Source organism: Bombina bombina, chromosome 1 (assembly GCF_027579735.1).
Source record: "Bombina bombina isolate aBomBom1 chromosome 1, aBomBom1.pri, whole genome shotgun sequence".
In the NCBI taxonomy this organism is placed as follows: domain Eukaryota; kingdom Metazoa; phylum Chordata; class Amphibia; order Anura; family Bombinatoridae; genus Bombina; species Bombina bombina.
Genome location: NC_069499.1, coordinates 196,263,885 through 196,288,514, shown reverse-complemented (window position 1 = coordinate 196,288,514; position 24,630 = coordinate 196,263,885). Strand labels below are relative to the sequence as shown.

Genomic DNA, 24,630 nt, shown 5'->3' with positions numbered 1-24,630 from the left:
AGCTTAAACTTAGTTCTTAACGTTCTGCAAGGTGTTCCGTTTGAACCCCTTCATTCCATTGATATCAAGCTGTTATCTTGGAAAGTTCTGTTTTTAATGGCTATTTCCTTGGCTCGAAGAGTCTCTGAGTTATCGGCCTTACATTGTGATTCTCCTTATCTGATTTTTCATTCAGACAAGGTAGTTCTGCGTACTAAACCTGGGTTCTTACCTAAGGTAGTCACTAACAAGAATATCAATCAAGAGATTGTTGTTCCATCATTGTGCCCTAACCCTTCTTCAAAGAAGGAACGACTTCTGCACAATCTGGACGTCGTCCGTGCCCTGAAATTTTATTTGCAGGCAACTAAGGATTTTCGTCAAACTTCTTCCCTGTTTGTCATTTATTCTGGACAGAGGAGAGGTCAAAAAGCTTCGGCTACCTCTCTCTCTTTTTGGCTTCGTAGCATAATACGTTTAGCTTATGAGACTGCTGGACAGCAGCCTCCTGAAAGGATTACAGCTCATTCTACTAGAGCTGTGGCTTCCACTTGGGCCTTTAAGAATGAGGCCTCTGTTGAACAGATTTGCAAGGCTGCAACTTGGTCTTCACTTCACACTTTTTCAAAATTTTACAAATTTGACACTTTTGCTTCTTCGGAAGCTGTTTTTGGGAGAAAGGTTCTACAGGCAGTGGTTCCTTCCATGTAAAGATCCTGCCTTTCCCTCCCGTCATCCGTGTACTTTTAGCTTTGGTATTGGTATCCCATAAGTAATGGATGACCCGTGGACTGACTACACTTAACAGGAGAAAACATAATTTATGCTTACTTGATAAATTCCTTTCTCCTGTAGTGTAGTCAGTCCACGGCCCGCCCTGTTGTTTACGGCAGGTCTAAATTTTTAAATTAAACTCCAGTCACCACTGCACCGTATAGTTTCTCCTTTCTCGTTTGGTTTCGGTCGAATGACTGGGTATGATGTAGAGGGGAGGAGCTATATAGCAGCTCTGCTTGGGTGATCCTCTTGCACTTCCTGTTAGGGAGGAGATATAATCCCATAAGTAATGGATGACCCGTGGACTGACTACACTACAGGAGAAAGGAATTTATCAGGTAAGCATAAATTATGTTTTTTTAATTGTGTACATAAATACCCTTTTCGCCGCATTTAACCGCATATTTTTGGCATCTTCAATTCAGCCCGTTGCAGATGAGTCAGTTTATTTCCTGGTCACGTTTATTGCAGTTACCAATTGACTTTCTGGGCGATCGGCGGCCAGAAAGCTACGTCACAGCCTGCTCGCATCGAATGCGCATGCGCGGAGTCCAATATAAGCACGGTGATGTCAGTCGCGCGTTCACAATTCGCGCATGCGCATTCCTGACGATCATTTGCTGCCAAGATTTTCAGCGTCCTAGCCAAACAGTTTGACGCATGCGCGTTTTCAATAGGGGATGAGAAAGTTCGCCGATCAGCACATGCGCAATAGATCACAAAATCGTGAACGAGCTTTCAAGCCTACGTGTAGAGCGGGTGGGACCGCTCTATACGTAATGAATACAAAATCCAGGAAGAGGAGGGTGGGAGGAGTAAAGCCAAGAACGGTAGGGAAATAAATAATAGAAATATAAACAATTAGATTGAAGTAAACGGGAAAAAAAAACATGCGAAAATGTTATATTTCACCTATAGATTATGATATATTGCAATGAGGAATAATTTACTTTCACTTTAAGTGCAATATTAAAGTTTAAACATACGCTTGGTTCTCACTGTACATTGCAAACTTTTACATAACAGAGAGCCCTCATTAGTTCTATAGGAGACAGCTCACCACTTGCAGGGACAGACCATTTTTTTAATAGAATTCCATGAGGGCTGTCCCTTCGAGTGTTAGAGTGGAAAACCATGGCTAGACTGGTGAATATTTTTTTGTACATTCATAGATCAGTGATATTATTGGCTTCTTGAGAAGCCGTATTACGCACTTCAGTTTTGCCTACATAACACAGAGCAGGGGCTGTATGTTTTTGCAGTAACAATATTTATGATGTTTCTTTAAAATTGTGCAAAGAAAAAAAAACTGCAAAAATTTTAATCTTCCACTTTCTATTGTACAGTCAAACCCACAGTACAAGGTACAGCTGTCTAAAAGCTACTAACATCACTGACCTGTGAAAGCACACCCTTCTTTCACAGGATGCAACAACATGTGCGTCCAAGATGGCGATATAAAGATGCAGAGCTTTACCAAACGGCTTCTGTAATGGGTTTAAATAAGACAACGGCTTTAAAGAGAACTGCGGGTACAATAGGAAAAACAATAGTATGATGAGTAGTAACCATACAACTGTAGTTAAACCCTTCAGTTCAATGTCCCTTTAACAAACTGTTTTCCAAGAGTTAGATCTTGGATTAATGTTTTTAATATGATGTGAATAAAGCATTGGTTTTGTAATAGAGTAGTAGGTAATTTTTATGATCTGTATTTTTTAATAACTTATTATGAAAGCCAATCTACATATATCTCCTCTGCGTAACTTTGTCACCCCTTATATGAATATTGTCCATTTCGTCTGTAATCCATGAAAGTACATTCAGTTTATATCTCAGTTTCACTGCTGTACATCCGTAAATTACCTCATATTTTAGTGATACAAAACCTTTTATTCTATTGAGTTCAACTAAGATTTGGCACATTTTTACACTCATTTACTCCATATATTTTTTACAGAGAGTTATTACTTTTAAATGGCATACTATAATATTTTATGGTTTGTATTTACATTTGTACCTTAAGTAATAAAATCCTTGTAGTATACTTCAGATGTTAGATGGCGAACATTATTAAGAATGAATGGGACAGGATTGGATTCCTTTTCCCCCTCTTCTCCCTTTAACAAATTGTCCCCGGTCCTGGACTCTCAATGGAGTTGTGAGGTCCGTCCCTAAATGGGATGGTGTTATCTTCACCCTCGCTAAACGTACTACTATCCTGCTTGAGGAGAGTTCTTCGTTTACAGAGCCCATGGATAAAAGATGGAAACTCTGTTAAGAAAGATGTTTCAACATACAGGATATTTGTTTCAACCGGCGGCGGCTGTTGCCGCGGTTACTGGAGAAACTACCTTCTGGTGTGACTCATAGGATTTGATCGGTGTGGAGGATCCCCTTGACGTTACTCAGAAAAGATTTACGGCCTTGAGGGTTGTTAATTATTTTATCTGTGCTGCTATTAGGCAGTTTATTTGCTTAAATGCTATGACTTCAGCTTTTTCTCAGGGGGCAAGGGTGCCCTCCTGCCGCAAGAGTATATGAACTAATCTAAGGGACGATTTTAGTTATTTTCGTTCTGATAAAGCCCATGTCAGCAGTCCTCCGCTAAGCCAGAGCAAACCAAGAGCTCTTGGAAGCTGGCTCAGTCCTGGAATAAATCCAAGCAGAGCAAGAAGCCTGCCGAGTCTACGTCGGCATGAATGGATGGTCCCCGGTCCTCTTCAGGATCGTGTAGGGGGCAGTATGTCGCTCCATTCAGTCGCTTGGTTCAGGGTCATGCAGGATCCATGGGTCCTGGAGGTCATAGCTCAGGGTTACAAGATAGGTTTAAAGTCTCAGCCACCCAAGGGCAGATTTCTCTCGTCTTCCTGACCAGGAAGGAGGGAAGCCTTTCTGGGGTGTGTAGGGGTTCTGTCCTCTAGGAGTTATTGTCCCGGTGCCTATTGCAGTGAGAGGTTTGGGATACTATTCAAACCTTTTCGTTATCCTTAAGAAGTAGGGAACTTTCTGTCAGATTCTGGACCTAAAGTGCTTAAGCAGGTTTTTAAATGTCCCCTCGTTTAAGATGGAGACAATAAGGTCCATTCTTCCCCCTCGTTTGAGAGGGGTAGTTCATGACTGCGATAGATCTGAAGGATGCTCCCTTCTCGTACCAATCCTCGAGGTCCACTAAGGTTTGCATTCCTGGACCAGCACTTTAAGTTTATTGCCCTTCTGTTTGGTCTAGCTAAGGAAATCTTTTGAAGAGTGGACCATTCGGAATATCTCCTCTGTCTTCTCCGATCCCATGGATGGCAGATAATCTAGAGAGAGTTCTCTTGTATCAAGTACCAGGGTAGAATCTCGGGTACTATAATAGTCTCCATAGACATGACAATATTTCTAACAGACCAGAGACGTTGCAAGCTAGCTTCAACATGTCTTGCCCTCCATATCTCCTTAAGGCCATCTGTGGCTCGGTGTATGGAGGTGATTGGTCTCATGGTGTCCAGCTTGGACATCATTTCAATTGCCAGGTTTCACCTCAGACTGTTGCAACTGCGCATGCTGAACTATTATTCTGTTCTCCAGGATGAACTGGAGAAGGGCTTTTCTGCAAGTCTCCTGAAGGGACAGTTTTCAGCCTTGTCCGTGTTACTGCACAAGCAGAGCTTCCAGATGTGCTGCCATTTGTTAAGGATCTGCTGGGATCAGACCTGTGTTTAGATCTAAGGCTCCTCCTTGGAGTTTAAATCTTATCCTTTTGCAACGGGCTCCATTGGAGCCTATGCATGAAGTAGACATTAAATTGTTGTCTTGGAAGGTTCCTTTCTACTAGCTATTGCTTCTGCGTGCAGAGTATCTATGATTGCTGCCTTGCAATGCGTGCCTCCTTATCTGGCTTTTCATGCCGAGAGGGCTGTTCTACGAGCCAAGTTAGGTTTTCTTCCTAAGGTTGGGTCAATTTGCAACATCGATCAAGAGATTGTGGTTCCTTTCTTATGTCCTAATCCTTCTTCGTCGAAGGAACATTTATAACGTATTTCTGGATGTGGTTTGTGCCTTGAAGTTCTATCTTCGGGCCACGAAAGGAATTTAGACAAACCTCTTTCTCTGTTTGTTCTCTTTTCCTGGGAAGCGTAGGGGTCAGAGGGCCTCTTCGACTTTCTTATCTTTTTGTCTGAGGAGTGTAATCCGTTTAGCATAGAAACGGCGGGACATAAGCCTCCTCTGAGGATTATGGCTCATTCTACGAAAGCAGTGGTTTCCTCTTGGGCCTTCAAGAATGAGGCCTTTATGGGACAGATTTGTAAGTTGGCTACCTGGTTTTTCTTACATACTTTTTCTTACATACTTTTTCCAAAATTTTCCAAGTTTGATGTTTTTGCTTCTGCTGAAGTAGCCTTCGGGAGAAAGGTTTGCAGGCTGTGGTGCCCTCAGATTAGGGTCCGCCTCTCTTTTTTCCCTCCCGTTAGCATTCTGTGTACTCTAGAGCTTGGGTATATGTTTCCCAGAAGTAAGGAATGCAGCTGGGGACTCTTCCCATATTAAGATGGAAAACATAAATTATGCTTACCTGATAATTTAATTTCCATCTGTGTGGGAAGAGTCCACAGCTCCCGCCCGTGTTCTCCGTTGGGTGGGCCTAAATTTGAAATTTTTTCTTCTGGCACCTTTTTCACCCTGATATTTCTCCTATTGTTCCTTGGTCCCTCGGCAGAATGACTGGGGTTATGAGCAAGTGGGGGAGGTATTTAAGCCTTTGGCTGGGGTGTCTTTGCCTCCTCCTGGTGGCCAGGTTCAGTATTTCCCACAGGTAAGGAATGCAGCTGTGGACTCTTCCCATACAGATGGAAATGAAATTATCAGGTAAGCATAACTTATGTTTTTCCACTAAACTACAGATGTATTCTGCATAATCACTGAATCTTGTGGATGTGTTTACCAGGTAGTTTACCAGGCAATAAAAATAAAACACTATGGGTTATATTAAAAGTGGAGTGCAACTGCTAGTATAGAGTGTGCTATGTTGTGCTCAGCCTCACGCTAAGAACAATGCAAAATCTGGTGTTACAAGTGGATGATAAAAAAAAAAAAAAGGTAAACACTGCATCTCAACATGGCCAACACTTTTTTAGCTTGCCCTACATGAGGGCAAAATGAGCACTCTGAGCTATACATTTATAGCTCGATTTATCAATCAATGGCGGACAGGGGCATACATATTTGCCCCTGTCCGCCCGAGCTCTCTTCTGGCTGTCAGCATTCCGCTGCCAGAATTTAACATTTGGCCCCCTGCCTGTGTGCAGCCAATCACTCGTGGACAGGAGCTGTCAATCTTCCCGGGTCGGATGAGACAAGGGAGATTGAAATTCTCCACGTAAGAGGTGGAGAAGAGGGTAGGGAAGCAGCGGTCTGATGACCACTGCTTGATAAATCCTGACTTCAGGTTCTCTTGAGTGAACCTACAGTCGAAGGGAGGAGAATGGCTTGATAAATCGAGCCCTAAATGGTGAGTTTAGAATTTTGCTCTCAAACACAATGCGAAATAGCACTGTAAAATGTAGCTCTTTTTGAGACCTGAAGTAAACCATTACTTGAAAACAAGAGAAATCTCAATGTAATTTTACCTGGTAAAAAATTGTATAAATGATCACTTGTTAGTTTGCATTATGAAATAAAGGTTTAAAGTTACATTTAGATTTATTGCTTTGGAAACAAAAATGTATTAATGAAATAAGGGTTTTGTGGTAGAGTTAAACAGATATGGTATATGACAAGGGGTGGGACTGGGAGATGTATGTGAATGCTTATAGGGTGGGTCTGTGTGTGTATGTATTTTGGTTGTATGCATGAAATGTTTTATTCTTTCATTAAATTAGTATAGCACAAAACTTCATGAAGAACTCTGCTACTAACTTAGTGCTCAAGTGATATCCAACATGAATTTTAGAAGTCTTATTATGTGAGGGGTTTAGAGCACCCACACTATCCAACATGTAGGTGTTAGTGCTCCCTAGACTTGCTCGAGCACAAAAAAAAATGTTGAACTTGTGCGCGCAATAAATAGAAGTACTGTTGATTACACATGAGCAATGTTAACTCACAATAGCGCTTATATTTTTGCCCTCCACTTAATCTAGCCCTATATATTCACCTTGATTTTATAGGCATATTATTCAGTGTATGTAATTATCAGTTCCTATAGTGCTTTACAGTGGAAATGATAGGTTAACCACGGATTACATGGATAACTTAAGGTTTATTAGTAAGCGAAGTAAAGTCAATTGACATTTAACTTTAGAAGCAGTCATCTATTCTTAAGCTCTTTAACTACAAAAGTTTAGTTGAACATTCTTTAATAGTTGTTTAAAACCTTCTTGTCTTAGTGGATGAGCTGCCTGTGAAGCCACAGAAGGAGTGGCTTCACATGGATAATGTGGAGTTTGAGAAACTGGAATGGACGAAGAATCTTCCCAAGCTGAGGCAAACAAAAACAAAGAAGGTAAATGTATATCTATGCATTGTTGTCCTAGCATATGTAGCCTTTGAGAGGTTCGTCATATAATTTTTGTTCTATTTATTCATGAATAAATATTTCTACATATATTTACACACATATTTATACAGTATATATATATAAAATTATTTATATATATATATACAGTGTGTGTGTGTGTGTGTATATATATATATGTACCAACAGTCTGTGTAAAAGCGCACAACGGGACCCCACAATAGAAACAAATAAGCAGTACCTGTTAGTACGCAGAGTTGCGGCACACTGGAGAGAGTGGGAGGAGAGCTGACAAATGGAGACCTGCAGCTGTGAACGCTCAATACCCGGTCTGCAAGCCGGGTCAATGTGAAGTAAATATCCAAAAGTTGCAGAGCACAGAAAAGCGCAAAGGACTCCTTATAAAGTAAAACAACTTTTCAACTTTATTCAAATCTCTCACGGAGTAAAAACATAACAGCTACCAGGGCTGTGTAAAGCACTTGAAGTTAAAAACATTCACAATGTCTGGCGATCAGGACCTCACTCAGACATGTTTCGTGCGGTTGCGCACTTGGTCACTGCATGTGTGTGGTCCTGATCGTATACAGCTTTATAGCATAATTTCTTAAAGAGACAGTATACAAGTTTGACATTGTGTCAAAACTCCCCTCATTTAAACCTGTTTTTTTTAAACCTAAGTTTTTTTGAAAACAATATTTAAGTTATATATAACTTTGTGTCTTTATTTGAATTAAAGTACAATTGTTCATATATATTTAATTGTCTACATCTTATATCTAATATATTTAGGACATATTATTATACCTTTTTTGATGTTTTTATATTTTTGATATTTGTGAACATTAGATTTAACTCTGTATCCATTAAGATATAAGGATGTTCAGTTTCTTAAATAATAATCTATTGCTTTAATTCACAAATAAGTCTAGGTCTCTCCTCATATTAAGGCCTAAAGGATTGCTAGTTTGCAATTTAAAAATCCAAAAAACTTTGCGCTTGTTTAGCTTATCTTCTCTATCCCCCCATCTTTTCCATATAGGGACACGATCTATGCCCTGGATTTTTAGTAGGGAGGCATCAGCATTGTGATGGATTTTAAAATGTCTGGATACCGGCGTATCCGATTCTTCATCCTCAATAGATCTTAAATGTTGGAGAAATCTATCTTTGATACTACGCTTCGTTTTGCCTACATATTGAATATTACATACTTGACATGTGAGTAGGTACACTACATGTGTTGTTGAACAATTTATGTAATAATTAATATTATGTTTTTGTTTTGTAGTGTGTGAGATAAAGTTATCTCCAACTACGTAATGACAGTTTTTACAGATGTTTCTTCTGCACTTGAAGAAACCTTTCCTTCCTTTTAGCTAGCATTTGTTGGTCTTGGTTGGGAGATCTGAAGGAGAAAGATAATTGGATAGAGTTTTTCCTCTTTTGGATACTATATCTACTCCCTTGCTAATTATCACTTTTAACGTGGGGTCTGAGTACAGAATAGGAATCGTTTCTTTTACAATTTTCTTAATGTTATTGAAATCTTTGCTATAGGTGGTAATGAATCTAAGTTTATCTTTGGATTCAGAGGATACACTAAATAAGGCTAAACAAGAGGTACAGAACAAGACTAGGGAAGAATTACTAAATTACAGGCCAAAAAAGTCTGAATCCAAAGATAAACTTAGATTCATTACCACCTATAGCAAAGATTTCAATAACATTAAGAAAATTGTAAAAGAAACGATTCCTATTCTGTACTCAGACCCCACGTTAAAAGTGATAATTAGCAAGGGAGTAGATATAGTATCCAAAAGAGGAAAAACTCTATCCAATTATCTTTCTCCTTCAGATCTCCCAACCAAGACCAACAAATGCTAGCTAAAAGGAAGAAAAGGTTTCTTCAAGTGCAGAAGAAACATCTGTAAAACCTGTCATTACGTAGTTGAAGGAGATAACTTTATCTCACACACTACAAAACAAAAACATAATATTAATTATTGCATAAATTGTTCAACAACACATGTAGTGTACCTACTCACATGTCAAGTATGTAATATTCAATATGTAGGCAAAACGAAGCGTAGTATCAAAGATAGATTGCTCCAACATTTAAGATCTATTGAGGATGAAGAATCTGATACGCCGGTATCCAGACATTTTAAAATCCATCACAATGCTGATGCCTCCCTACTAAAAATCCAGGGCATAGATCATGTCCCTATATGGAAAAAGAGGGGGGGATAGAGAAGATAAGCTAAACAAGCGCAAAGTTTTTTTGGATTTTTAAATTGCAAACTAGCAATCCTTTAGGCCCTAATATGAGGAGAGACCTAGACTTATTTGTGAATTAAAGCAATAGATTATTATTTAAGAAACTGAACATCCTTATATCTTAATGGATACAGAGTTAAATCTAATGTTCACAAATATCAAAAATATAAAAACATCAAAAAAGTTATAATAATATGTCCTAAATATATTAGATATAAGATGTAGACAATTAAATATATATGTACAATTATACTTTAATTCAAATAAAGACACAAAGTTATATATAACTTAAATATTGTTTTAAAAAAAAACTTAGGTTTAAAAAAAACTTAGGTTTAAATGAGGGGAGTTTTGACACAATGTCTTAAACTTGTATACTGTCTCTTTAAGAAATTATGCTATAAAGCTGTATACGATCAGGACCACACACATGCAGTGACCAAGTGCGCAACCGCATGAAACATGTCTGCGTGAGGTCCTGATCGCCAGACATTGTGAATGTTTTTACCTTCAAGTGCTTTACACAGCCCTGGTAGCTGTTATGTTTTTACTCCGTGAGAGATTTGAATAAAGTTGAAAAGTTGTTTTACTTTATAAGGAGTCCTTTGCGCTTTTCTGCACTCTGCAACTTTTGGATATATATATATATATATATATAACCAGCTAGCCTGAGTAAGTACACTGACTAGGGAACTTTAGTCCACCTATCTTAGTATTAGATGAGGCTACAGGTGCAAGGGGGTTTATAATTGAAAATTTAATTAGAAAAAGAAAAACACAGTAAACCCTGTCCAGCACAGCACATAAAGTCTCAATCAAATATAAATTCCCTGGGGCTGTGGACCACTCAAAGCCACACACATAACACAGTTGTCAAGGTGCAACAAAGTAATTTATTCACTAAATGTAAAGCAAGAAATGCAATATATGAAACAAAACAAAAAATGATACAATTCATCTACTGTATATATCACGAGTTCATTCATTACCCCATACACACACACAAGAGCTCTTATTCATTAGCCAAAAAGTAGCAGTGCGTCCACTGATTAAGGTTAATACATCATATGCTTCTGATGCAGTATGTAAGCTGTAAAGTTAGTAGCGTAATAGCGTGATAGCTTAGTTAGTGTTCAAGCTGCATATTAAGAAGACCAATAGAGCCAATGTCGTCCTGTGTTGCGTGTTATAATGGATCTGAAGTCAGAGCAGTTCACAGTGGTATAGAGCTATAGAGTTAGTAAAAAGTACACTGTCGGGGCCTTTCAGTGTCAAAGTCCTTTTGAATAATCCCCACCACTCGCTCTAGTATGGAGCGAGCTGAACCAATGCCAAAGGGGTCGAGTGAGTCACTCTGCAAGGATAAACACTGGTCTGGTTACTCTCAGCTCTTACGTTGTGTCACTGGAAGCGTTAACATCAAATGCTATGCATATTACCTGTGTCCAGAAGCAGTCCTGAAATTGTTTTCACCCCCGTGTAAACTTACTCAACCAGAAGTATAACCACCGCTCTCAATCCAGTAAACGATCCATTAACGAGGTATTGCCATTAGAACGCTGTAATCCAAACACAGCGTGGAAATCGGCGGCAACCCGAATCAACCGTTGTGCTACACGTGTTTCACCTTACGTCACTGAGGGCTTTCTCAAGCTGAATTGATATCCGATATGACGATTCAGCTCCTTTTAAGTGCTGACAGCAGGTGAAATATTAATAGGAAATATAATATTAATATTATATTTTAATATTAAGGATATCCCTCCTGTGTTCCTTCATGCGTTCCCTGAACTCTCGATAGGTTTTGCCCACATAGAATCTTGGGCATGTACAGTAGGCAGCATAAACTACACCCTCACTACGGCAGGTGATATGGCCCTTAATCCTGTGTGGGCAACCCCTGTTGTCAATTATAGTCTGGCCCTTGTTAATGTGTTTACACATTTTGCATTTACCACATTTAAAACAGCCATCCTTCTTTTGGTGTGTTCCTAGCCAGTCTTTAGTACCCTTAAAGTGGCTATGGACTAATTTATCTTGAATTGAGGGGGCTCGTCTCGCCGTCATTAAGGGGTAGTCACCTACTATTTTGTGTATATCTGAGTCAATAGTTAGGGTGTTCCAATGTCTACAAAGGATTTTTCTAAGTTCTGCCCACTCAGAATTAAAAGTACTGATGAATCTAATTGCTGTATTGGGTTGTTTTTCTACCTCGTCATACAAGATTTTATCTCGTGTGACATCTCTAGCTCTATGATAGCCCTTTTTAATGATTTTATTATGGTAGCCCCTAGCCTTAAATCTCAATTTGAGGTCATCAGCATATATTTTAAAAGTATCTTCTGAGGAGCAGTTCCTTTTTTGTCTCAGATATTGTCCAATGGGGATCGCATTGATTTGGTGTTGTGGATGATGACTGGAAGCTTCAAGGAGTGTATTAGCTGATGTGCTTTTCCTAAATGTTTCAGTAATAAATCTATTGTCCTTCTTGGAAATTTTTAAATCCAAAAAGGACAAAGCGTCCTTACTCCATTCGTAAGTGAATTTAAGGTTCCAATCATTAATGTTAAGTTCTTGCATGAATTTGACCAGCATATCAGATGTGCCCTCCCATAAAAGGAGGACATCATCGATATAACAAATCCATAATAGGATCATTTGGTCATATTCAGTGGCTGTGTTCAAGATAGTTTCATTCTCCCATCTTCCTAAATACAGACAGGCATAAGTAGGGGCACAGCATGCGCCCATTGCTGTACCCCTAATCTGTCTGTAAAATTTGTTGTCAAATTTAAAATAATTCCTATTGAGAACAAAGTTCAGGAGTTCCACTACGAATCTAGTATGGTCATTGAAGTTAGGACCTCTTTGATTTAGTATTTCTTTAATTGTTTCAATACCTTTCGTATGGGGGATTGAGGAGTAAAGTGCTTCTACGTCAATGGACACTAAGATTGTGTCAGATGTCAGTATTACATCATCCAGTTTTTTTAAAACCTCAGCTGTGTCCTTGACGTAGGAGGGTAGAGATATTAGATAGGGGCGAAGGCACCAGTCTAAATATTTCGTTACCCCTTCATTCAGTCCCCCCAAACCCGATACTATTGGTCTACCGGGGGGGCACTTTCTGTTTATGTATCTTTGGTGTAGTGTAGAATGTTGGTATGACAGAAAATTTGACCTGCATGAAAGCAAGTTCCTTTTTGTTTATTAACCTCTCTGTTTGTGCTTTAAGTAGAATGTTATCAAGTTCATCTTTATACAAATTGGTGGGGTTATTTCTCAATTTTTCATATTGGGCCGCGTTATTTAATTGTCTAACGCATTCAAATCGATAATCCTGTTTATTGAGTAACACCACGTTACCACCCTTGTCTGATGGTTTGACCTCAATATTTTGATCCAACATCAAATCTTTTAGTGCCCACTGTTGTTCATTTGTCAAGTTGTCTATTCTATTTTTTAGGGATGCACCGAAATTTCGGCCGCAGAAAGTTTCGGCCGAAAATTGCATTTTTGGCTATTTCGGTTTTCGTTTTTTTAGCCTGTTATTTTCGGTAAAATTATTGTGTAGCATGTTTCAAATTTGATGCTAGCCTAGAGCTGCTGTTTAAGTTTATTACTTGACTTTCTGTTCTGCATATAATGAGTTTTCTAGGACTATACTTTATTTGGATAATTAGTAAAAAAAAACTGTTAAATATGATTCTGTTACATAGAACTAAATGAAGAATAATACAGTATATTGATATTTATAATTGTTTTAAGTAGGGATGCACCAAAATTTGGGCCACAGAAACATTTTGGCCGAAAATGGCATTATTTTTTGCCTGTTTTTTTTTTTCCTTGGTAAAATTATTGTGTAGCATATTATTGTTTTAAGATATTTTTGTCCAATTTTAGTGTGTTACTTTCAATAAAAGTGTGGGATTTTTTTATTGGCTCTAATTATGCAAAAAAATAAAATTAAAAAAAATAATTTTGATAAAATACATTTTCGGTATCAGTTTCGGTTTTTGGCCAAGTGCATCCCGGATTTTCGGATTTGGTTTCGGTCCAGAATTTCCATTTCGGTGCATCACTACTATTTTTAGTGGTTGATAAAGTCTGCAAATCTTTCTCCACCAATTTAACAAAGGTCATAACAGTGGGCACCATAGATAATGATGGCATATAGGAGGATTTTGGTTTAAGGTCGCTGAAGCCTATTCCTATAGTATCTACTGTGTCACGTGTGTCATCAGAAAGGGTGTTAAGGGTTTCCAAAGCTATTCTATCATGCATGTCTAAATTAGTTGCCGTAATTCTGCCCATATTGAGTTTGCTAAGAACAATTTTTCTAGCAAAAAGGTTTAGGTCCTTGCATGCAGTAAATCTGTCTAAGTTGTTGTTGGGACAAAAAGTGAGTCCCTTACTGAGTACTTCAATATGTGATTGATTCAGAATTTTGTTAGACAGGTTTACTACTTCAAGGCCCCGCTCTTTAGATAGAGCTATTTTGGGGTTTTGTTGCTCTGTTGGCTCCTCATGGCATATGTAGTTATTTTTTGGCCAGTGTTGTCTGTGTTTCCTGCCTCCCCTTCTTCTCTTTTTTTTGTCTATCCCTCTCCTGTTGCCTAAAAAATTGCCCCTTCTTCTATCTCTATTGCGTCTTGGTGATTTACTGGTCTCTGTTTCTGAGCCTGATTTATCAGAGTCAGAAGTGCCAGACTTTTGTCCAGCGTAATCATATACCACACCTTCCTTATAATCTAATAAATCCCTTAAGAACTTCCTCCTTTTCCTAGATTTAATTTAATCTTGTAATTTCCTAAGTTTGATCCTAATTTCTCTTGTAAGGTGTATCCAGTCCACGGATCATCCATTACTTGTGGGATATTCTCCTTCCCAACAGGAAGTTGCAAGAGAATCACCCACAGCAGAGCTGCTATATAGCTCCTCCCCTAACTGCCATATCCAGTCATTCTCTTGCAACTCTCAACATAGCTGGAGGTAGTAACAGGAAAGTGGTGTAATATAGTTAGTTTTTTCTTCGAGCAAAAGTTTATTGTTTTTAAATAGTACCGGAGTTGTACTATTTTATCTCAGGCAGCATTTAGAAGAAGAATCTGCCTGCGTTTTTCTATGATCTTAGCAGAAGTAACTAAGATCCACTTCTGTTCTCACATATGTCTGAGGAGTGAGGTAACTTCAGAGGGAGAATGGCGTGCAGGGTATCCTGCAATAAGGTATGTGCAGTTTAAGTTTTTCTAGGGATGGAATTTGCTAGAAAATGCTGCTGATACCGGATTAATGTAAGTTAAGCCTAAATACAGTGATTTAATAGCGACTAGTATCAGGCTTACTATCAGAGGTATATACTCTAATTAATGTGCAATATAAAACGTTTGCTGGCATGTTTAATCGTTTTTATATGTGCTTTGGTGATAAAACTTATTGGGGCCTAGTTTTTTCCACATGGCTGGCTTGATTTTTGCCTAGAAACAGTTTCCTGAGGCTTTCCACTGTTGTAATATGAGTGGGAGGGGCCTATTTTAGCGCTTTTTTGCGCAGTTAAAATTACAGACAGAGACATTCAGCTTCCCTCAGCAGTCCCCTGCATGCTATAGGACATCTCTGAAGGGCTCAAAAGGCTTCAGAAGTCGTGTATTGAGGAAGGTAAAGCCACAGTGGAGCTGTGGCAGTTGTTGTGACTGTTTAAAAACGTTTTTTTCATTTTGTTAATCCGTTTTTTGTATTAAGGGGTTAATCATCCATTTGCAAGTGGGTGCAATGGTCTGCTAACTTGTTACATACACTGTAAAAATTTTGTTAGTTTAACTGCCTTTTTTCACTGTTATTTCAAATTTCTCTAACATAGGTGTGTCCGGTCCACGGCGTCATCCTTACTTGTGGGATATTCTCTTCCCCAACAGGAAATGGCAAAGAGCCCAGCAAAGCTGGTCACATGATCCCTCCTAGGCTCCGCCTACCCCAGTCATTCTCTTTGCCGTTGTACAGGCAACATCTCCACGGAGATGGCTTAGAGTTTTTTAGTGTTTAACTGTAGTTTTTATTATTCAATCAAGAGTTTGTTATTTTAAAATAGTGCTGGTATGTACTATTTACTCAGAAACAGAAAAGAGATGAAGATTTCTGTTTGTATGAGGAAAATGATTTTAGCAACCGTTACTAAAATCCATGGCTGTTCCACACAGGACTGTTGAGAGGAATTAACTTCAGTTGGGGGAACAGTGAGCAGTCTCTTGCTGCTTGAGGTATGACACATTCTAACAAGACGATGTAATGCTGGAAGCTGTCATTTTCCCTATGGGATCCGGTAAGCCATGTTTATTAAGATAGTAAATAAGGGCTTCACAAGGGCTTATTAAGACTGTAGACTTTTTCTGGGCTAAATCGATTCATTATTAACACATATTTAGCCTTGAGGAATCATTTAATCTGGGTATTTTGATAAGATTATATCGGCAGGCACTTTTTTAGACACCTTATTCTTTAGGGGCTTTCCCAAATCATAGGCAGAGCCTCATTTTCGCGCCGGTGTTGCGCACTTGTTTTTGAGAGGCATGACATGCAGTCGCATGTGTGAGGAGCTCTGATACATAGAAAAGACTTTCTGAAGGCGTCATTTGGTATCGTATTCCCCTTTGGGCTTGGTTGGGTCTCAGCAAAGCAGATACCAGGGACTGTAAAGGGGTTAAAGTTAAAAACGGCTCCGGTTCCGTTATTTTAAGGGTTAAAGCTTCCAAATTTGGTGTGCAATACTTTTAAGGCTTTAAGACACTGTGGTGAAATTTTGGTGAATTTTGAAAAATTCCTTCATATTTTTTCGCAATTGCAGTAATAAAGTGTGTTCAGTTTAAAATTTAAAGTGACAGTAACGGTTTTATTTTAAAACGTTTTTTGTACTTTGTTATCAAGTTTATGCCTGTTTAACATGTCTGAACTACCAGATAGACTGTGTTCTGAATGTGGGGAAGCCAGAGTTCCTTCTCATTTAAATAAATGTGATTTATGTGACAATGACAATGATGCCCAAGATGATTCCTCCAGTGAGGGGAGTAAGCATGGTACTGCATCATTCCCTCCTTCGTCTACACGAGTCTTGCCCACTCAGGAGGCCCCTAGTACATCTAGCGCGCCAATACTCCTTACTATGCAACAATTAACGGCTGTAATGGATAATTCTGTCAAAAACATTTTAGCCAAAATGCACACTTATCAGCGTAAGCGCGACTGCTCTGTTTTAGATACTGAAGAGCATGACGACGCTGATAATAATGGTTCTGAAGGGCCCCTAAACCAGTCTGATGGGGCCAGGGAGGTTTTGTCTGAGGGAGAAATTACAGATTCAGGGAACATTTCTCAACAAGCTGAACCTGATGTGATTACGTTTAAATTTAAGTTGGAACATCTCCGCGCTCTGCTTAAGGAGGTATTATCCACTCTGGATGATTGTGACAATTTGGTCATCCCAGAGAAGCTATGTAAAATGGACAAGTTCCTAGAGGTCCCGGGGCTCCCAGAAGCTTTTCCTATACCCAAGCGGGTGGCGGACATTGTAAATAAAGAATGGGAAAGGCCCGGTATTCCTTTCGTCCCTCCCCCCATATTTAAAAAATTGTTTCCTATGGTCGACCCCAGAAAGGACTTATGGCAGACAGTCCCCAAGGTCGAGGGAGCGGTTTCCACTTTAAACAAACGCACCACTATACCCATAGAAGATAGTTGTGCTTTCAAAGATCCTATGGATAAAAAATTAGAAGGTTTACTTAAAAAGATGTTTGTTCAGCAGGGTTACCTTCTACAACCAATTTCATGCATTGTCCCTGTCGCTACAGCCGCATGTTTCTGGTTCGATGAGCTGGTAAAGGCGGTCGATAGTGATTCTCCTCCTTATGAGGAGATTATGGACAGAATCAATGCTCTCAAATTGGCTAATTCTTTCACCCTAGACGCCACTTTGCAATTGGCTAGGTTAGCGGCTAAGAATTCTGGGTTTGCTATTGTGGCGCGCAGAGCGCTTTGGTTGAAATCTTGGTCAGCTGATGCGTCTTCCAAGAACAAGCTACTTAACATTCCTTTCAAGGGGAAAACGCTGTTTGGCCCTGACTTGAAAGAGATTATCTCTGATATCACTGGGGGTAAGGGCCATGCCCTTCCTCAGGATCGGCCTTTCAAGGCCAAAAATAAACCTAATTTTCGTCCCTTTCGTAGAAACGGACCAGCCCAAAGTGCTACGTCCTCTAAGCAAGAGGGTAATACTTCTCAAGCCAAGCAAGCTTGGAGACCAATGCAAGGCTGGAACAAGGGAAAGCAGGCCAAGAAACCTGCCACTGCTACCAAGACAGCATGAAATGTTGGCCCCCGATCCGGGACCGGATCTGGTGGGGGGCAGACTCTCTCTCTTCGCTCAGGCTTGGGCAAGAGATGTTCTGGATCCTTGGACACTAGAAATAGTCTCCCAAGGTTATCTTCTGGAATTCAAGGGGCTTCCCCCAAGGGGGAGGTTCCACAGGTCTCAGTTGTCTTCAGACCACATAAAAAGACAGGCATTCTTACATTGTGTAGAAGACCTGTTAACAATGGGAGTGATTCATCCTGTTCCATTAGGAGAACAAGGGATGGGGTTCTACTCCAATCTGTTCATAGTTCCCAAAAAAGAGGGAACGTTCAGACCAATCTTAGATCTCAAGATCTTAAACAAGTTTCTCAAGGTTCCATCGTTCAAGATGGAAACCATTCGAACAATTCTTCCTTCCATCCAGGAAGGTCAATTCATGACCACGGTGGATTTAAAGGATGCGTATCTACATATTCCTATCCACAAGGAACATCATCGGTTCCTAAGGTTCGCATTCCTGGACAAGCATTACCAGTTCGTGGCGCTTCCTTTCGGATTAGCCACTGCTCCAAGGATTTTCACAAAGGTACTAGGGTCCCTTCTAGCTGTGCTAAGACCAAGGGGCATTGCTGTAGTACCTTACTTGGACGACATTCTGATTCAAGCGTCGTCCCTTCCTCAAGCAAAGGCTCACACGGACATCGTCCTGGCCTTTCTCAGATCTCACGGATGGAAAGTGAACGTGGAAAAGAGTTCTCTATCTCCGTCGACAAGGGTTCCCTTCTTGGGAACAATAATAGACTCCTTAGAAATGAGGATTTTTCTGACAGAGGCCAGAAAAACAAGACTTCTAGACTCTTGTCGGATACTTCATTCCGTTCCTCTTCCTTCCATAGCGCAGTGCATGGAAGTGATAGGTTTGATGGTAGCGGCAATGGACATAGTTCCTTTTGCGCGCATTCATCTAAGACCATTACAACTGTGCATGCTCAGTCAGTGGAATGGGGACTATACAGACTTGTCTCCGAGGATACAAGTAAATCAGAGGACCAGAGACTCACTCCGTTGGTGGCTGTCCCTGGACAACCTGTCACAAGGGATGACCTTCCGCAGACCAGAGTGGGTCATTGTCACGACCGACGCCAGTCTGATGGGCTGGGGCGCGGTCTGGGGATCCCTGAAAGCTCAGGGTCTTTGGTCTCGGGAAGAATCTCTTCTACCGATAAATATTCTGGAACTGAGAGCGATATTCAATGCTCTCAAGGCTTGGCCTCAGCTAGCGAGGGCCAAGTTCATACGGTTTCAATCAGACAACATGACAACTGTTGCGTACATCAACCATCAGGGGGGAACAAGGAGTTCCCTGGCGATGGAAGAAGTGACCAAAATCATTCAATGGGCGGAGTCTCACTCCTGCCACCTGTCTGCAATCCACATCCCAGGAGTGGAAAATTGGGAAGCGGATTTTCTGAGTCGTCAGACATTGCATCCGGGGGAGTGGGAACTCCATCCGGAAATCTTTGTCCAAATCACTCAACTGTGGGGCATTCCAGACATGGATCTGATGGCCTCTCGTCAGAACTTCAAAGTTCCTTGCTACGGGTCCAGATCCAGGGATCCCAAGGCGGCTCTAGTGGATGCACTAGTAGCACCTTGGACCTTCAAACTAGCTTATGTATTCCCGCCGTTTCCTCTCATCCCCAGGCTGGTAGCCAGGATCAATCAGGAGAGGGCGTCGGTGATCTTGATAGCTCCTGCGTGGCCACGCAGGACTTGGTATGCAGATCTGGTGAATATGTCATCGGCTCCACCATGGAAGCTACCTTTGAGACGAGACCTTCTTGTTCAAGGTCCGTTCGAACATCCGAATCTGGTCTCACTCCAGCTGACTGCTTGGAGATTGAACGCTTGATCTTATCGAAGCGAGGGTTCTCAGATTCTGTTATCGATACTCTTGTTCAGGCCAGAAAGCCTGTAACTAGAAAGATTTACCACAAAATTTGGAAAAAATATATCTGTTGGTGTGAATCTAAAGGATTCCCTTGGGACAAGGTTAAGATTCCTAAGATTCTATCCTTCCTTCATTTATCTGCAAGTTCCCTGAAGGGACAGATTTCTGCCTTGTCTGTGTTATTTCACAAAAAGCTGGCAGCTGTGCCAGATGTTCAAGCCTTTGTTCAGGCTCTGGTTAGAATCAAGCCTGTTTACAAACCTTTGACTCCTCCTTGGAGTCTCAACTTAGTTCTTTCAGTTCTTCAGGGGGTTCCGTTTGAACCCTTACATTCCGTTGATATTAAGTTATTATCTTGGAAAGTTTTGTTTTTGGTTGCATTTCTTCTGCTAGAAGAGTTTCAGAATTATCTGCTCTGCAGTGTTCTCCTCCTTATCTGGTGTTCCATGCAGATAAGGTGGTTTTACGTACTAAACCTGGTTTTCTTCCAAAAGTTGTTTCTAACAAAAACATTAACCAGGAGATTATCGTACCTTCTCTGTGCCCGAAACCAGTTTCAAAGAAGGAACGTTTGTTGCACAATTTGGATGTTGTTCGCGCTCTAAAATTCTATTTAGACGCTACAAAGGATTTTAGACAAACATCTTCCTTGTTTGTTGTTTATTCCGGTAAAAGGAGAGGTCAAAAAGCAACTTCTACCTCTCTCTCTTTTTGGATTAAAAGCATCATCAGATTGGCTTTCGAGACTGCCGGACGGCAGCCTCCCGAAAGAATCACAGCTCATTCCACTAGGGCTGTGGCTTCCACATGGGCCTTCAAGAACGAGGCTTCTGTTGATCAGATATGTAGGGCAGCGACTTGGTCTTCACTGCACACTTTTACCAAATTTTACAAGTTTGATACTTTTGCTTCTTCTGAGGCTATTTTTGGGAGAAAGGTTTTGCAAGCCGTGGTGCCTTCCATCTAGGTGACCTGATTTGCTCCCTCCCATCATCCGTGTCCTAAAGCTTTGGTATTGGTTCCCACAAGTAAGGATGACGCCGTGGACCGGACACACCTATGTTGGAGAAAACAGAATTTATGTTTACCTGATAAATTACTTTCTCCAACGGTGTGTCCGGTCCACGGCCCGCCCTGGTTTTTTAATCAGGTCTGATGATTTATTTTCTTTAACTACAGTCACCACGGTATCATATGGTTTCTCCTATGCAAATATTCCTCCTTAACGTCGGTCGAATGACTGGGGTAGGCGGAGCCTAGGAGGGATCATGTGACCAGCTTTGCTGGGCTCTTTGCCATTTCCTGTTGGGGAAGAGAATATCCCACAAGTAAGGATGACGCCGTGGACCGGACACACCGTTGGAGAAAGTAATTTATCAGGTAAACATAAATTCTGTTTTTAGCAAAATTTGTTTCTCTTAAAGGCACAGTAACGTTTTTTATATTGCTTGTTTAACTTGATTTAAAGTGTTTTCCAAGCTTGCTAGTCTTATTGCTAGTCTGTATAAACATGTCTGACATAGAGGAAACTCCTTGTTCATTATGTTTAAAAGCCATGGTGGAACCCCATAAGAGAATGTGTACTAAATGTATTGATTTCACTTTAAACAATAAAGATCAGCTGTTATCTTTAAAAGAATTATCACCAGAGGATTCTGACGAGGGGGAAGTTATGCCGACTAACTCTCCCCACGTGTCGGACCCTTTGACTCCCGCTCAAGGGACTCACGCTAAAATGGCGCCAAGTACATCAAAGACGCCCATAGCGATTACTTTGCAGGACATGGCGGCAATCATGGATAATACCCTGTCAGCGGTATTAGCCAGACTGCCTGAATTCAGAGGAAAGCGCGATAGCTCTGGGGTTAGACGTAGTACAGAGCGCGCAGATGCCTTACGGCCCATGTCTGATACTGCGTCACAATATGCAGAAGCTGAGGAAGGAGAGCTTCAGTCTGTGGGTGACATTTCTGATTCGGGGAAACCTGATTCAGATATTTCTACTTTTAAATTTAAGCTTGAGAACCTCTGTGTATTGCTTGGGGAGGTGTTAGCTGCTCTGAATGACTGTGACACAATTGCAGTGCCAGAGAAATTGTGTAGACTGGATAAATACTATGCAGTGCCGGTGTGTACTGATGTTTTTCCAATACCTAAAAGGTTTACAGAAATTATTAATAAGGAGTGGGATAGACCCGGTGTGCCGTTTCCCCCCCCTCCTATTTTTAGAAAAATGTTTCCAATAGACACCACCACACGGGACTTATGGCAGACGGTCCCTAAGGTGGAGGGAGCAGTTTCTACTTTAGCAAAGCGTACCACTATCCCTGTCGAGGACAGTTGTGCTTTTTCAGATCCAATGGATAAAAAATTAGAAGGTTACCTTAAGAAAATGTTTATTCAACAAGGTTTTATCCTGCAGCCCCTTGCATGCATTGCGCCTGTCACTGCTGCTGCAGCGTTCTGGTTTGAGTCTCTGGAAGAGGCCTTTCAGACAGCTACTCCATTGACTGAAATACTTGACAAGCTTAGAACACTTAAGCTAGCTAATTCTTTTGTTTCTGATGCCATTGTTCATTTGACTAAACTAACGGCTAAGAATTCTGGATTCGCCATCCAGGCGCGTAGGGCGCTATGGCTTAAATCTTGGTCAGCTGACGTGACTTCAAAGTCTAAATTACTTAACATTCCCTTCAAGGGGCAGACCCTATTCGGGCCTGGTTTGAAGGAAATTATTGCTGACATTACTGGAGGTAAGTGTCATGCCCTTCCTCAGGACAGGGCCAAATCAAAGTCCAAACAGTCTAATTTTCGTGCCTTTCGAAACTTCAAGGCAGGTGCAGCATCAACTTCCTCTGCTACAAGACAAGAGGGAACTTTTGCTCAATCCAAGCCGGGCTGGAAACCTAACCAGTCCTGGAACAAGGGCAAGCAGGCCAGAAAGCCTGCTGCTGCCTCTAAGACAGCATGAAGGAACGGCCCCCTTTCCGGTAACGGATCTAGTAGGGGGCAGACTTTCTCTCTTCGCCCAGGCGTGGGCAAGAGATATCCAGGATCCCTGGGCGTTGGAGATCATATCTCAGGGATATCTTCTGGACTTCAAAGCTTCCCCCCCTCAAGGGAGATTTCACCTTTCAAGATTATCTGTAAACCAGATAAAGAACGAGGCATTCTTACGCTGTGTGCAAGACCTCCTAATTATGGGAGTGATCTGTCCAGTTCCACAGACGGAACAGGGACAGGGTTTTTATTCAAATCTGTTTGTGGTTCCCAAAAAAGAGGGAACCTTCAGACCCATTTTGGATCTAAAGATCTTAAACAAATTCCTCAGAGTTCCATCGTTCAAAATGGAAACTATTCGGACCATCCTACCTATGATCCAGGAGGGTCAATACATGACCACAGTGGATTTGAAGGATGCTTACCTTCACATACCGATTCACAAAGATCATCATCGGTTCCTAAGGTTTGCCTTTCTGGACAGGCATTACCAATTTGTGGCTCTTCCCTTCGGGTTAGCTACAGCTCCAAGAATCTTTACAAAGGTTCTAGGATCGCTTCTGGCGGTGCTAAGACCGCGAGGTATATCAGTGGCCCCTTATCTGGACGACATCCTGATACAGGCGTCAAGCTTTCAGATTGCCAAGTCACATACAGACATAGTTCTGGCATTTCTCAGGTCACATGGGTGGAAGGTGAACGAGGAAAAGAGTTCTCTATCCCCACTCACAAGAGTCTCCTTCCTAGGGACTCTGATAGATTCTGTAGAAATGAAAATTTACCTGACAGAGTCCAGGTTATCAAAGCTTCTAAAATCTTGCCATGTTCTTCATTCTATTCCGCGCCCTTCGGTGGTGTATGGAAGTAATCGGCTTAATGGTAGCGGCGATGGACATAGTGCCATTTGCGCGCCTACATCTCAGACCGCTGCACCTATGAATGCTCAGTCAGTGGAATGGGGATTACACAGATTTGTCCCCTCTGCTAAATCTGGATCAAGAGACCAGAGATTCTCTTCTCTGGTGGCTATCTCGGGTCCATCTGTCCAAAGGTATGACCTTTCGCAGGCCAGATTGGACAATTGTAACAACAGATGCCAGCCTCCTAGGTTGGGGTGCAGTCTGGAATTCCCTGAAGGCTCAGGGATCGTGGACTCAGGAGGAGAAACTCCTCCCAATAAATATTCTGGAGTTAAGAGCAATATTCAATTCTCTTCTAGCTTGGCCTCAGTTAACAACCCTGAGGTTCATCAGATTTCAGTCGGACAACATCACGACTGTGGCTTACATCAACCATCAAGGGGGAACCAGGAGTTCCCTAGCGATGCTGGAAGTCTCCAAGATAATTCGCTGGGCAGAGACTCACTCTTGCCACCTATCAGCAATCCATATCCCAGGTGTAGAGAACTGGGAGGCGATTTTCTAAGTCGTCAGAATTTTCATCCGGGGGAGTGGGAACTCCATCCGGAGGTGTTTGCTCAATTGGTTCATCGTTGGGGCGAACCAGAACTGGAACTCATGGCGTCTCGCCAGAACGCCAAACTTCCTTGTTACGGATCCAGGTCCAGGGACCCAGAAGCGGCACTGATAGATGCTCTAGCAGCGCCTTGGTTCTTCAACCTGGCTTATGTGTTTCCACCGTTTCCTCTGCTCCCTCGACTGATTGCCAAAATCAAACAGGAGAGAGCATCGGTGATCTTGATAGCGCCTGCATGGCCACGTAGGACCTGGTATGCAGACCTAGTGGACATGTCATCCTTTCCACCATGGACCCTGCCTCTGAGACAAGACCTTCTACTAC

The 24,630-nt window shown here is 41.3% G+C and overlaps 1 protein-coding gene across 6 annotated transcripts in view; it reads left to right on the top strand.

The window, feature by feature from the left end:
* RPAP1 (RNA polymerase II associated protein 1) overlaps positions 1-24,630 on the top strand; it is a 227,147-nt gene that overhangs the window by 68,983 nt on the left and 133,534 nt on the right. For all 6 annotated transcript variants that reach the window (XM_053697817.1, XM_053697819.1, XM_053697814.1 and 3 more), the window contains exon 8: positions 7,128-7,243. In XM_053697817.1, the coding sequence (XP_053553792.1) occupies positions 7,128-7,243 (116 nt within the window). The remainder of the gene's footprint in view (positions 1-7,127; positions 7,244-24,630) is intronic.